We start from the raw sequence: 14,744 nt of genomic DNA, 5'->3' as shown, positions 1-14,744 counted from the left end.
TGTAAGATATTCATAAATGTTAATAGAAAATGATAAAGAAATTTAATACTCTACAATCTGATGCAAAATGGTCCACTACGAAGCCGGACTCAGGTGCAAAAAACTCCTAAAACAAGTAAAAAATTAGTCCTTCGGAAGCATTAAAAACGCAATTTTAAGGGTCAATTTGTAAGATACATTCATAAAATGATATTTGGGAAAATGATAAAGAAATTTAATACTTACAATCTGATGAGAAAAATGGTCCTTCACGATGTCGGACTCAGGTGCAAAACTCAAAACAAGGAAAAAATTTATCCTTCGAAGCATAAAAATGCAATTTTAAGGGTCAATTTGTAAGATATTCATAAATGTTACTTAGGAAAATGATAAAGAAATTTAATACTTACAATTTGATGTGAAAATGGTCCTTCTACGATGTCGGAGTCAGGTGCAAAATCTCTAAAACCAGTAAAAATTAGTACGTCAAAGCATAAAAATGCAATTTTAAGGGTCAATTTGTATGATATTCATAAATGTTATTTAGGAAAATGATAAAGAAATTTAATACTTACAATCTGACGTAAAAATGGTCCTTCTACGATGTCGGACTCAGGTGCAAAATCCCTAAAACAAGGAAAAATTAGTCCTTCGAAGCATAAAAATGCAATTTTAAGGGTCAATTTGTAAGATATTCATAAATGTTATTTAGGAAAATGATAAAGACTTTTAATACTTACAATCTGATGCAAAAATGGTCCTTCTACGATGTCGGAGTCAGGTGCAAAATCCCTAAAACAAGTAAAAATTAGTCCTTCGAAGCATAAAAATGCAATTTTAAGGGTCAATTTGTAGAATATTCATAAATATTATTTAAGAAAATGATAAAGAATTTTAATACTTACAATCTTATGCAAAAATGGTCCCTCTACGATGTGGGACTCGGGTGCAAAATCCCTAAAACAAGGAAAATTTAGTCCTTCGAAGCATAAAAATGCAATTTTAAGGGTCAATTTGTAAGATATTCATAAATGTTACTTAGGAAAATGATAAAGAAATTTAATACTTACAATTTGATGTGAAAATGGTCCTTCTACGATGTCGGACTCAGGTGCAAAATCCCTAAAACAAGGAAAAATTAGTCCTTCGAAGCATAAAAATGCAATTTTAAGGGTCAATTTGTAAGATATTCATAAATGTTATTTAGGAAAATGATAAAGAATTTTAATACTTACAATCTGATGCAAAAATGGTCCTTCTACCATGACGGAGTCAGGTGCAAGTCGTGTTCAGGCCACCGTTTGAAGGTAGCGGTAAAAGTGACTCCCAGTCAGGGCACCGTACGAAGGTAGCGGTAGAAGTGACTTCCATTCAGGGCACCGTACCGAACTTCGAAGGTAGCACAAGAAAAATACAACTACATTTTGTATAAAGCACTAAAGCGATAGAAGGAAAACAAGAAAATTTTCTTTAATACCTGTTTATCTTTGGTTATCAAACAAGAGTAAAAACAGGGCGATGGATATATAAAACACAAATAAACACAATAACACTTTCTTTGCAATGAGTTTTCCCGGTATTCCACAATCAAGACAAAGTGCCTGCCGACGTTATCGCTCTTCTTCACATCCGGAAGGCCATTTAAAACGTGTTTTACATATATATGACAACATTAATTAATTATCAATCTATTAAACGAGTTAACCCGATTACAAAATTAGGAATACAACTGAATAACGCGTGATGAGAATGAAAACCATTTGGGTGGTTGAAGAAACTTCATGCTACATCATGCACTATAAAAATTTTATCATAATGTAATAATATTTACAAACTTACCAATGACATAGCTAATCAAAGAAAGAACTGAAACAGAAAAAAACACGTGAATTAGAACTCGCACTAAGTTGCATAATTAAATAAAAAGTCCGTTCCGTCAGATAATATACATGCATTGCAAGTGGTATTTTGACCCACAATGTTCAGATCATTACGTAAACTTGCTTAAATCCCCGTAAATTCCTGCCGAGGACCAAATTTAATTATACCTACTACCTACTCGAAGTTAACAATGGCATATAAATTTTGAATTACAATTCTCAGCATTGAAAAAAATCTAATTGCCGACGGTACACTAACGCACAAATGAAGACACAAGTTTTAAAATCATTTCACGCACAAATCAATGTTTGAAAATCACAAAACACGTCAATTGTCATTAAATGCCGATATTTATCGATATGATGTATTGCTGTTCAATTAATTGAAATGAAAGGAAGAAAGATGGTGACGAGCCCCGTGCAGGAAAAAACACACTGAAACGTTCGCACGTTCGTAGTACAAGTTTACATAAAAATCCTGATAAACATAGAATTGAATACGGAACCATTCTCAAATGCATCTACATAAATAAAATATTATATAGCGTTTCATAATACATCAACGAATGGCAATTAAATATTAAATTAACTAAAGATTTTTTTACTCTAATTCGTGGAATTTATAATATTACAACTCTTGCGTTACCTGAATATAAAGAAAAAATTAATCTCGCACAAACGATTCCCGGCATAATGACCAATTTCCATAGCTATTTTAATTGTGACACTACACCTTGTAAAATTGAAATAAATATTTATATAAGTAATTTCGTTACGTTAATATAAATATAAGAAAAATTTTATATATTATATTTTTTATGTACAACTTCTAAGGCTCACTTAACACAAACATTTTTGTATAGGTTACTTCACGCTTTATATGTGTATAGGACAGTTAAATATTACTTATTTCTATTTCAGTGCAACAGTGATACATTTTTATCACTACATCATAAAATTGTAATTAATAATTATATAAGTTACTACAACTTAATATAAATAAAAGTTAAATTTTATATAATATATTTATGTTTAATGTATTATACTTTATATATAATTGTGTCAACCTACCAAAGCTTAGTTAACACACACGTTGTTTGTAAAGAGTACTTTACACTTGATACATCGCGTTTAAACTTTTATTTATTTCCATTTCAGTGTTAGAGTGATATGTTTGTAACACTACGCCTTAAAAAATAAAAATAAACAATTATATAACTAATTTCGTATAATTAACAACTGCAAAAGTAAAATTTTCTATAGGGATTATATTTTTTCTCTGTTTAGTTCCTAGGCTTAGTTAACACAAACGTAGTGGTAAAGGGTACTTTACACTTCATAAAACACATTTATATTATATTTATTTCTGTTTTGGTGTTACAGGATTATAATTGTAATACTAAAATTTGTAAAATAGAAATAAATATTTAAATAAGTAATTTCGTTATTAGATTTTTTACGAATAATTGTGTCCGTGACCGGACAACTGCCGACAAGACGATCGCTCGCACGAATAATGTTCACAGAAAACTGCTCACAGAAAACTGCCCACAGTCATAACTGCGCACAGGGAATACTCCCCACAGCGACTTTTGCTCACCGATACAATTGCTCACAGGACTTTTGCTCATTTTGACGATTGCGCACACGGCCAATTGCTCACAATTTATTTTTTTTATATTTATTAAAAAACAATGAATAATAATTATGAAATATTTTATATACATATAATTTCATAGCTAATAATTAATTACTTTTAATTCATAATAATAATTCATTGTAATTGAAAAGCAAGAATCTATCTAGCAAAGATCTATTAGATAAGTAGGTTTTTATTTATTTGTACAAAATTAGGCGGTTGAGGAAATAGGACGTGAAACAAATAACAGTAAAACAATAATTATATATGAAAAAACAAAAACTGAATTTATCTGTCAGCCAATAAAAAATAAAACAAATAATAATTATATTTATTGTAAATTTGCCAAACTCCTTAAATATTGCACTTTGTCGTCGGCATTATTATAATTTTGTGCAGCAGTGGAAACTGCAATGTACAGATTTTCGGATTTTTTTTTCTTCACTTCTATTTGGCCTGTCAGCGCGTTAACCAATGTTAATTTATTGCACCCAATATCCCTTAGCAAGCCGTCAAACAATCGCCAAACACTCGGATGGCTACAATGAAAAAGGGAATTCAGGGCATTATGAAATCCTTCACCGGTAGTTATGGGAGATCTTTCTAGTGCTGCTTGGTAATGATTCCATATTCTCACTGGAAACTGCGGATTCTTATGAGGGGCACCAACGTAGGTTGCGCGGAAATACCCAAGAACTTCCCGATAAGATTCATCATCAGGCATTGTCACAGCCAGCTGATTATAAACGTCCTGGACATCCTTTATGGGCACAAACGCCAAAGCAGCAAGAGATTTAAGTTGATTTCGGATGTGAATATCAGTGTCATACTGCTGTTTTAGGCCAACATTGCCTATTTGTCGGACTAAGCTCTGGGTCAGATGAAAGTAAGACCCTTTGATTTCTGCATTGGGAAATGCATCTCCAGCGCAATTCATTAATGCTTGTTCAAAATCTATAAAAATTTTGACAGGGGCGAGGTCTGGAAGCAATTCTTGTAAAATGTCAAACATCTTCCTATATGTGTTTGCATTCTTCTTCTGCAGTAGGAAATATATGCATGGCGGATATGAATTGCCTACTTTGGCATGCCAAGTAAACAATTGATAAAATATTTTTGGATCTTTATCAAAAGTACCATCGCCATATATTTCCTCCTGATTTAATTGCATTAACAATGCGCTATCTCCCAAAACTAAAATCCTTTCTGGATCGTCCCGGCCGGTGTCGTGAAGAATTAGTGGGGCATATTTAGCCGGCATGTCGAAAGCAGACGTTGTTGGGTTTGGCAATTGTCCTGCTTGCCTATGCCTACACAAATTCCTTTGCAGGGACGATTGCTTGGGAAGATGAGTTAAAACATCATTATGCACGGTCGCCATCAACGCCCCAATGGCATCTCTTGGCGTTGCACCAATATCAGTCATCACTTCTTTCATCCTAATTAGGGCTTTCTGTGCTTCAATTTTTTGCGGACAGGAATCATGGCAATGTGTAGTGGGTTCTTCAATAATTTCATTATTTGATGTCTTCATTTGTGCATGACATTTCGCTGATCGACTTTGCCTGCATCTCCAAACAATGATGTTTTCTTTCACTCTGAATTGAAGATATTCAAATCCAGCGTAAATAAGAATGGGCTTGCCCCTTTCACTCTTGGTAAATTCCATTTTTAATCAAAAAATGAAACTTAATTACACTAAAAAGAAAATTTACAAGCGAATTAAGGAAATTCCTGGTCTACAATAATATGTAATAAAATAGTAACTTACCAAAGATTAGGAAACTTTAAAACTGAGTGTTAAAAAATACGAATATCACAATATGTAGGTAGAAGATCAAACACGAAATTTCACAAATGCCAAAACGAAGTGAAACAACTCCAAATAGTAACTAACTTAAGTTAGCGTAAAATAGCGTCTGAATGTGCGCAATCGGCAATGTGAGCAAAAGTTCCGTGAGCAATTGTATCGGTGAGCAAAAATCGCTGTTGGGAGTATTGCCTGTGAGCAAAATACCTTGTGAGCAATTATCGGTGTGCGCAGCTATGACTGTTGGCAGTTTCCTGTGAGCAGTATTCGTGCGAGCGATCGTCTTGTTGGCAGTTGCCCGGAACCTATTGTGTCAACCTACCAAAGCTTAGTTAACACACACATGATATGTAAAGCGTACCTCACACTTTACAAAACACGCTTATGTGAGTAAATTTATATTTATGTCCATTTCAGTGTTAGTGTAATATTCGCAACACTCCACCTTGTAAACTCGAAATAATAATGAAATAAGTAATTTCGTTAACATAATAAAAATAAAAATTAAATGGATGTTTTCAAAAATGTTAAAAATTACCGAACTTTGGGGGCGGTTTTCAGCCAGTTCTCGTGTGATTTTCAGGGCCAAAATAGGCCCATCGCTTAGAAAAACTCTTCTTCTATCCAAATATTGTAATAACATTACAATGGCGCACATGGTTCCCGAGATAATGACCAATTTCCACAAAATGTTTTCAAAAATGTTAAAAATTACCGAACTTTGGGGGCGGTTTTCAGCCAGTTCTCGTGTGATTTTCAGGGCCAAAATAGGCCCATCGCTTAGAAAAACTCTTCTTCTATCCAAATATTGCAATATCGTTACAGTGGCATAAATGGTTCCCGAGATAATGACCAATTTCCACAGGATGTTTTCAAAAATGTTAAAAATTACCGAACTTTGGGGGCGGTTTTCAGACAGTTCCCGTGTGATTTTCAGGGCCAAAATGGGCCCATCGCTTAGAAAAACTCTTCTTCTATCCAAATATTGCAATATCATTACAGTGACATACATGGTGCCCGAGATAATAACCAATTTCCACAGGATGTTTTCAAAAATGTTAAAATTACCTTAATTTGCTGGTGGCTATCATACAGTTCCCATGAGATTTTCAAAGCCGAAGTGAGCCCATCGCCTAGAAAAACTCTTCTTCTATCCAAATATTGCAATAACATTAGAGTGGCATAAATGGTTCCAGAGATAATGACCAATTTCCACAGAATGTTTTCAAAAAAGTTAAAAATTACCGATTTTTGAGGGCGGTTTTTAGAGAGTTCCCGTGTGATTTTCAAGGTTGAAATGAGCCCATCGCTTAGAAAAACTCTTCTTCTATCCAAATATTGCAATAACATTAGAGTGGCATAAATGGTTCCCGAGATAATGACCAATTTCCACAGGATGTGTTCAAAAATGTTAAAAATTACCGAACTTTAGGGGCGGTTTTCAGACAGTTCCCGTGTGATTTTCAGGGCCGAAATAGGCCCATCGCTTAGAAATACTCTTCCATGGCATGTTTCGAGCGTGTTAAACAATATTTAGGTACAGGTGGTATTTGGGCAGTTTATGCGTGATTTGTGAGGCCGGCGTGCGTGCTATCGTTTAGAACAACTTACGCGCTATCTACTTAAATGAATTAAAAACAGTCTTCAGATTTTAAACCTTAGAATCGCATACGTCGGAGAAGGCATTAAATAGCTATATACTCGTAGCAGCGGCGTAGCGTGCCTTGTCGGGGCCCCGTATAAAAATTTTTTGGAGGCCCTTATATGGAGGTAAAGGTTTTTCCTTACACACTTTGGGGGCCCCGTGGCCTGGGGCCCCGTATAATTGATACGGCAAATACGGCGGTAGCTACGCCCCTGACTAGTAGCTATAGGGTTGTATACCTTCAAAATTTCACGGGAGTTCCAGCCCAAAAAGCCGATGTATTGAAATTATGGTTCGTATTTTCTTATAATGATAATTATTCTGCCCCTCGTCTTACCTTATATAGAATTCCACAAAAATTTAGAATTTTCAATCCATTCCGTTCTCTCGCTTTTAGTCTCCAGGATAATTGCAATCAAAATGCTGAGGCACTATCGGTCCGTCGGAAACCCGTTTTTGCTTGTAAATTCGTTTTATTCACCAAATTGATTTGATTAACAATATTTACTGGGCGCTACACTAAATGAAAACACGTAACACAATAAATTAACGGATATGAAGATTCCACACGCGATATCATTACCAAAAACGTTCGGAATATCGATTATCGTCGACCAAATTTAACGCGAAAACCCGAATTAAAAACCGAAAAACCGTAATAAATCACGCGAGGAATGCACGCGAACCAACCGTCAACAACAACAAACCCGACTAAACTGCGATATGCTGCGTGCCTACGTGACTTCGTATATCTAAAAGTACAAGAACGCTGGAATGTCGCTGGAATTGAATTCACTGATAAATCCAAGAAAACACCACTGATAAAACGCGGTGAATTAAACGCGAATAAAATCATCCTACCGCCATCTAAATTTCATTACAGAACTAAACCATAACAGCAAGTCAGATAAGCAGATTTACGATACATCATAGAAACAATAGAAGACAAAACAATGTAACAAACTTTGAAAAAACCTTAAAATACACATTTATTTTATACTACCAGCATCCGTGTACAAATCCACATCATCATGATAATACTTTGCGACATACTCGCTCATATACTGTGTCACTCTGAGGTAGACTTCAGGACGTTGAGAAATCTCATCCATAAAATGCTTCCGATCAAGAACATATATCTCACAGCAATCAATTGCAATTATAGTATCCGAATTGTGTTTAGTATCACCCATCAAAGCCAATTCCCCAAAATGTTCACCTTCAGCCAAATGCTTCAACTATTTAGCATTTATAATTAATCAAATTATTCATTTTCATTACAATTAAAAAAAATACCAACCTCTTTCCCTGATATAGTATAAATAGCAATCGATCCGTAGTTGATAAAAAATATCGCCGTGTTCCTTGCCCCAGCCGCAATAATTGTATCTGCTGGCATGTAACAAGAAATCTTCATCTTCATAATAACACCAAACAAAACATCCAACGGAATAATCTCAAACAATGGAAACTTTGCAAAGAAATGCATATGCGACTGCAACATCACTTCCTGTCGTAGTTGCGGACCCATAATTTTCATTATATGATCCTCTTGATAGTAACTCAATTCATACCGGAAGTCGTAATATTTAAGTAGCTTGGTCTGTAGTGCCGGCGGAAGTGACTTATGCCGCATGTAATCAGTGAGCTGCTTCACAGATTGCTGGTACTTGCAAGACGAATTGTACCTGGTCCCATATTGCATCATCTGACAGAGTACCAAGAGATGTAAGATGAAACCCACTAGCATCATGATCATCTGCGCTATGAGGACGCCCAAGTTTACAGGTGGATCACGGGTACCAATGAGGAAAAGTAAATGGAATGCGCTAAGCACCATATTGCGGACATGTTGAATGTATAAATCACCGAAAATATTATATACAGTGTATGATGCTGCTGTTGCATCTTGTTTGTCATGCCATGCTGTGCTGTATGTTGAGACATAATTCAACGCGCAAATCCACATTATTAAAAGGGTAATGCTTGCGATTAATTTTATTACACCCATGGCAAAAATGTTGATTTGTCTTGACTGTAAACATAAAAACGGTGTTGTTTTAAATATATAGGTGTGTATTTAGTTGCCTACTTCTTTTAATCTGTTAAGATAGAGCCACATTACGAAGAAGCGCAGCCATTTTGAAACATTTACAAACTCTAAATGATTGTAGAAAGGAATATTCTCCAGGTAGGCACTTCCATGTATCATCATCACGATGTAATCCAAACTTATCAAAGATAATAAGTCGCACAGGAAAGTTGTTAGAATGTAGTGCCTAAAATTTAAAACATTAATAAACAGCGTTTTATTTAATTTTATAAAAAATTTCACTTACTTAGCAACACGACTTCGATTTAAAATAACACAATTTGCTTGACTGTGAACATATCCTGTGTTGAACGTCACAATAATATCAGCAATTGTGCAAAGGTCTGGAAGAACAGTGAGATATCTTGGCGGCGGATTAGTAATGAGTAATAAATTAAAAGGTATCTGGGTTAGTTGAAACAGGATTACAATTATTTGTAAACATTCCCAGAATTCTCGAAACGAGCTGAATGGATGTATCATGAAATAATAGAAATTCAAATGATAGATTGTTTCTCTCGTCATGATAAAAGAAGATTTGTAAAAACTGCGGCTGCGTGGATTGGACTCGTCGATTAGCAGTCTCTTCCGGAATGCACGACGTAATCCAACGAACAATCCATGGTCGATATAGCTAATATACAATATATTGTTTATAAATAATAATTTTATATATGTTAAATGTATTTTTACCGATAAGTAACATTATCTTTGACTACCAATTCACATTCGTGCTTGAGATCACTTTTATGACGATCGTCACCGAACATTTTGTGTAAAATTTATTTCTCTGTATTTGATGTGTATTGATTGATGATGTTTGATATTTAATGCAACAATATAAACAAATTATAATTAATATAATATCAAATGCAGCGAAGAGTTGATTTTAAATTTGTTTTAATTTTAGTTATAAAACATGTTCTTATGTTTTACCTCATTGTGCAGCAATGTAAACAAACAAATATTGATGTATACAAATCGATTTTGATGTATAAAATGTCTGCAATCGTTCTAGTGTTTGTTTGCAATGATATCGATGAGATTAAAACAAGTTCACAATCGAAAACATGCAATATTTAAAGAAAATAACTGCATTGTAGCGCCACCTATGCTTAAAATTTAAAACTATTGCATAACTTTTTTAATTTCGATATTTCAACAAACATTGAAGTAATTAATTAAATTAAAATTTATTTTAAAAATATATATAATGTTGATTACATGTTAATTCAAGTATTTTTAAAGCATTTTACTTTTCTATGCATTTTGGTTTGCCTACGCTAAATTGACAAAACAAATCCTGTGACAAATCAGTAACCATCCGCAAATCTGTCATAACAAAAACGAAACGCGTTATTGCGAGCCCGTCGCCCGCAAAAAAATTAATTATGTAAATATTTGCCATTGCACGAGCATTCGAACAAGGCATCGCGACACGATAGGATTTTATCGCCGGTTTAGAAAGCGTCGTGCGTTTGCAGCTGTTCGGTTTGGGAGGGACATTCCTGTAGGTGTAACTCACATGAAGTGCATGGTAGCCCCAGGAGGCCCAAAGTATGCGCTAGAAAACGGTGATAACGATGGATAGCAACAAGATCAACGCATCCAGCGTGCCCCACGGCACCGCCGGAGGTAAAACACGCCTAATCACATCCCGTGCACACATTATCAACACTAAAATCAATTGTTTTTTGTAATTTATTCAAATATCGAAACAAATAGGTTTGTATGCTGGAGATATGGAGGAGCCTTATCCTTCTTTATCAGACTATCATGACTATGAGCCTAATCTGGAGTTTGATGATACTGAACTTCATCATAGTGAACCAATACCCAATGAGAGTAAGTCCACGAGTTTTAAAAAAAAAATTTATATAAATTGTGTGATTTATTACTTTATTTTTATGTTATCAGTTGATTCACTACAAGATATAGAGCCTGATAGCATGCCCTCACCTGACTTTACAATGGACCACTTTGATGAGCTTGCTGCTGAAGACAACTATGATAGTTTGGTTAGCAATTCATACCCGGAGCTGGATTCTGACACAACCGAGCGATTTTTGAACATTTCAAGTCTGGGGATTGTGGATGTGAAGGGAGATGATGCAGCAGGCAGGAAAATCATCGTTGTATACGCTTGCAAACTTCCGGATATCAATAAAATTGATCATCAGTTGTTATTAGAGTAAATATTTGCTTTAAAGTGTTTTATATGATAAAAATCATTGAATTTGATTGCAGATATTTAATTTACACATTGGATACCTATGTAGAGCAAGATTACAGCCTAGTGTACTTCCACTATGGCCTGAAGAGCAAGAACAAGCCGTCGTTGCGATGGCTCTGGCAAGCATACCGCGCATTCGATCGCAAATACAAGAAGAACCTGAAAGCCTTGTACGTCGTCCATCCAACGCACTTTTTGAAGATTATATCGCAGTTTTTCCGCCCGGTTATCAGCGCCAAGTTCGGCAAGAAGCTTATCTACACCAATACGCTCTCCGAGCTGCGCGAATACATCGAACTGGATCTGCTTTCTATACCTGATGAAGTTAAAATGTAAGCCCTAACAAAAACACTTGAATCAATATTGATTTTGTAATGAATCATTCTGATTCAGTATAAAATTCCAGTGATTCACACTTTAATAGCAATTGTTTACTTTAGATACGATAAAGACATCACCAAAAGCACGGACAATAAGCAACTGAGCCCGGAAGCACAAATTGAAGAAGAAAACCCAACGAAACAATTCGGCGCATCGCTGGAAGCGATAAAACTTCATCACGGTGAAGTAATTCCGCCGATTTTGCGGCAATGCGTTCGATATTTGGATAATCCAGATGGTAATCTAATAAAATACATATTTACATTTAAAGTTTATTACATGTTTATTATATTTCCAGCTTTGGAAGTGGAAGGAATATTCCGGCGATCTCCCAATGTACAAACCATTAAAAAGATGAAACAAGATGTCGATGATGGTATAATGATTGAATTTAGTGATCCGCATCAAGCCGCCGTATTGTTGAAGACGTTCCTCAGAGAACTGAAACAACCACTGCTTACCTATGAGCTTTATGAACTTGTTATTGACTTCCAGAGTAAGTTACACATCAAAATACTTGAATGTTAGTCATTTTTGTGGTTATTTTAGGAACACCCAAAGATAAACAACTGAAACAAGCGTATACTATAGTAAACGAACGTTTACCCGAAGACAACTACAATATTTTAAAGTATATCATCGTGTTCTTATCAAAAGTAAGTTATAAATGATTTTTTAGTGTTCAAAATTTGTATATGATTCATTTTATAAAGGTTATGGAAAGAGAAGATTTAAACAAAATGACTGCGTCGAATCTGGCGGTTGTCTTCGGCCCGAATTTAATCTGGCCTGAGAACAAGACCATTTCATTGGCGGACATCGGGCCAATCAATTCTTTCACGCAGTACTTGCTGCAGAACCACAGTAAGATATTCATGACTTAGGATTAGATTAAATCAGGTTAAGTTCTTATTTGTTATCATCGTCTCGACTTATTCTTAATATCCTTAAACTAAATTACTAAAAGCAGATAGACTAACATGTGCATTTACAAGTGCATTTAGAGAAAAAGAAACATAAGAAACGAAAGAAAACATGCTAAGTGATGTGCAAATGTTTTAAACATTAAAAAATAACATTTTATTTGATTTATTATAAATTATCATGATTTTTGGTACATTCCTAACCTAAGTACAATAATTATTGAGTTTTTTATGTAAAAATTAGGTTAGTTTTCGACCGTTGCACATCACTTATACAAAACAACATGAAATGAAAATGCGCGAGCGATTGTATTGTTATATTACCACGCCAAAGACTTGAGACGTTATCAATATGTGAATATTCGCGAGGAAATGTTTGCTCGTCATCGAATTTTATAAGTTTGTTAAATTTAAAATGATTTCTAAAAGAAACTGAACACATTGTTGTAGAGTACGTTCACGAAACGATAACAACTATCACATTTTTGGCATTTATGTAAAGTTAGCTGTAGAGAAAATATATTATCCGATGAAATCTGAAGAGCTGCACGATGGTTATGTTGTTGAAACAGAAATTAAGCAAAAGAGATGAGATATTTATGAAGTATTTAATCGATGTATGTTAGTTGAGACTAATCTGTAATTGCGTTGAGTATGCTTTATTAGCTAATATACCTCAGAGTAAACCATTCCATTAACAAAACATACAAACAAACTAATCACACAAATGTAAGAAGAATATATTTTTGTCATATTGTGTATTGAAAATACGCCGCTAACTTGATTTTTGTATTAATATTTATATCATTCTATTAATTCCGTGTACCTATCTATATATTTTTATGTTGTGTATCTGTTGTACTTCACATTGTGCGGATTTGACACGCAGATATCTGAAAGATTTAGTTTGAATTAATGAATGTAGATGCGTCGGCCAAGCAGCCGCTCTTCTTTGAACTTGTACGCGGCTCGTTTGATACCGTACCAGAGTTTGTTTTGTATGTACTCCAATGCATAATCAGACTGAAACACGAAGCGGAAACAATTGTGAGACAACACGGTTTACCATTATATACAGAAGTACAGATGTACAGGTATTATATTATATATACATATAGATATATTATCAAATGATAAAGATTTGTAAACCTCAATTGAAGAGTGTTTATGTTTATGTAACTTACTGTGACGAACCAGAATGATCCTGTCCTGAACATTTGCCTATGGAGGAAGTTCATTTTTGAAGCTGGGGAAATTATGTGAAGGTGAAGATGGTTTACTGAGTTGAATGGCGGCCAGTGGAAGCCCATCAGGAGGTCGTCTTCGGTGCCTCCGTTGTCTAGGAGGGCTTGTTTTCCAACCGAGATTAATTTTTCTACTGGAAAATTAAAAAAAATACGAATTTAGTTCTGTTTTTGTTAAAAATTAAACAAAATTATGCGGTTTTATTAGAAAAACTTAATTTTTGGTAATATACTGCTGCCCGAACACTGAATAACATTAAAATTCTCTAAAATTAATGTTTAAACAATATTTTTTGCTCCACAGTAAAAACTTGAAGCAATATTGCATAACTTTTGATGTTTTTATACTTTTACTTAATATTTTTTACACTCACATAGCGGTTTGTCTTCCTTAGACAAACATTTAACACTCCTGATGTGATTCTTTGGAATACATAGCATGTGAAAGTCAGTAACTGGATAAATATCTTTGAAGACTAGAACCTCCTCATCCTCATAATAAATTGTGGCTGGAGACGTTTTATCACAGATTTGGCAGAAAATGCAACTTGATTGGGACGACATGACTAGTTTGAAGTTTTAGAATACAGTTATTAGAATAAAAGAGAAGTAAATGTGATGCAAAATGAGTTAAAATGCAGAAATTGTTAATTTTGAAGGTTGGATTATTAGCGAGTTGATGAGTCAACGCTTGAAACAGAAACGATAAACTAACTCGATCTAAACATTTTTGTGGACCTTGATGCGTTAGTTACGTCTATCAGGTTTTGCACCTGTCTTTATTGAAACGATAACAGATAAAATACCACAATAAAACATGAGCGACCTTTGTTTACATTGATTACTCCCCATATCTGTCAGAGAAATTTAAATGGCCATGTTTTCATTCGGGTTGTTTCGGTTTTGAAATGAAAAGTG

At 34.5% G+C, this 14,744-nt stretch overlaps 4 protein-coding genes across 5 annotated transcripts; 1 reads left to right on the top strand and 3 right to left on the bottom strand.

Moving 5' to 3' along the window:
- Positions 1–3,675: 3,675 nt before the first annotated feature.
- On the bottom strand, positions 3,676–5,547 carry LOC135793629 (uncharacterized). Its single transcript, XM_065304658.1, has one exon. It carries the CDS (start codon positions 5,165–5,167, stop codon positions 3,830–3,832), a length of 1,338 nt encoding a protein of 445 aa, XP_065160730.1. The 5' UTR covers positions 5,168–5,547; the 3' UTR covers positions 3,676–3,829.
- A 2,375-nt stretch (positions 5,548–7,922) lies between these two features.
- Positions 7,923–9,876, bottom strand: LOC135794747 (potassium/sodium hyperpolarization-activated cyclic nucleotide-gated channel 1-like). Its single transcript, XM_065306131.1, has 5 exons — positions 9,739–9,876; positions 9,293–9,679; positions 9,046–9,232; positions 8,254–8,988; positions 7,923–8,191 (listed from the first exon to the last, which is right to left on the bottom strand). Exons 1-5 carry the CDS (start codon positions 9,813–9,815, stop codon positions 7,943–7,945), a joined length of 1,635 nt encoding a protein of 544 aa, XP_065162203.1. The 5' UTR covers positions 9,816–9,876; the 3' UTR covers positions 7,923–7,942.
- A 480-nt stretch (positions 9,877–10,356) lies between these two features.
- Positions 10,357–13,736, top strand: RhoGAP68F (Rho GTPase activating protein at 68F). The gene is made up of 8 exons (XM_065304289.1): positions 10,357–10,680; positions 10,771–10,890; positions 10,963–11,236; positions 11,293–11,610; positions 11,719–11,897; positions 11,958–12,155; positions 12,209–12,315; positions 12,373–13,736. Exons 1-8 carry the CDS (start codon positions 10,629–10,631, stop codon positions 12,541–12,543), a joined length of 1,419 nt encoding a protein of 472 aa, XP_065160361.1. The 5' UTR covers positions 10,357–10,628; the 3' UTR covers positions 12,544–13,736.
- LOC135793361 (adenosine 5'-monophosphoramidase HINT3-like) lies at positions 13,226–14,693 on the bottom strand. 2 transcript variants are annotated; one of them, XM_065304294.1, is made up of 5 exons: positions 14,542–14,692; positions 14,201–14,392; positions 13,767–13,960; positions 13,568–13,605; positions 13,226–13,475 (listed from the first exon to the last, which is right to left on the bottom strand). In XM_065304294.1, coding segments are annotated over exons 1-5 (438 nt in total). In that variant the 5' UTR covers positions 14,555–14,692; the 3' UTR covers positions 13,226–13,474. The 2 variants fall into 2 exon arrangements, with proteins under 2 accessions (XP_065160366.1, XP_065160365.1); XM_065304293.1 differs by having other exon boundaries at positions 13,226–13,605; positions 14,542–14,693.
- Between the last annotated feature and the right edge of the window lie 51 nt (positions 14,694–14,744).

This window comes from Atheta coriaria, unplaced genomic scaffold, assembly GCF_025399875.1.
Source record: "Atheta coriaria isolate IRGN ID8LTWV9N9 unplaced genomic scaffold, Caltech_Dcor_3.1 hic_scaffold_6_pilon, whole genome shotgun sequence".
Lineage (NCBI taxonomy): Eukaryota > Metazoa > Arthropoda > Insecta > Coleoptera > Staphylinidae > Dalotia > Dalotia coriaria.
This window is presented reverse-complemented; position numbering and strand designations above follow the sequence as displayed.

Excerpts from the sequence above, each read along its gene's own strand:
- LOC135793629 (XM_065304658.1), bottom strand. The coding sequence starts at position 5,167 with ATGGAATTTACCAAGAGTGAAAGGGGCAAGCCCATTCTTATTTACGCT.
- LOC135794747 (XM_065306131.1), bottom strand. The coding sequence starts at position 9,815 with ATGTTCGGTGACGATCGTCATAAAAGTGATCTCAAGCACGAATGTGAA. Across the intron at positions 8,989-9,045 it reads ATCTTAACAGATTAAAAGAA|TCAAGACAAATCAACATTTT; the intron begins GTAGGCAACTAA and ends TTATGTTTACAG. Across the intron at positions 8,192-8,253 it reads ATACTATATCAGGGAAAGAG|TTGAAGCATTTGGCTGAAGG; the intron begins GTTGGTATTTTT and ends AATGCTAAATAG.
- RhoGAP68F (XM_065304289.1), top strand. The coding sequence starts at position 10,629 with ATGGATAGCAACAAGATCAACGCATCCAGCGTGCCCCACGGCACCGCC. Across the intron at positions 10,891-10,962 it reads TGAACCAATACCCAATGAGA|TTGATTCACTACAAGATATA; the intron begins GTAAGTCCACGA and ends TTATGTTATCAG. Across the intron at positions 11,237-11,292 it reads GATCATCAGTTGTTATTAGA|ATATTTAATTTACACATTGG; the intron begins GTAAATATTTGC and ends ATTTGATTGCAG.
- LOC135793361 (XM_065304293.1), bottom strand. Across the intron at positions 13,961-14,200 it reads TAAGGAAGACAAACCGCTAT|TAGAAAAATTAATCTCGGTT; the intron begins GTGAGTGTAAAA and ends TTAATTTTCCAG. Across the intron at positions 13,606-13,766 it reads GATCATTCTGGTTCGTCACA|TCTGATTATGCATTGGAGTA; the intron begins GTAAGTTACATA and ends TTCGTGTTTCAG.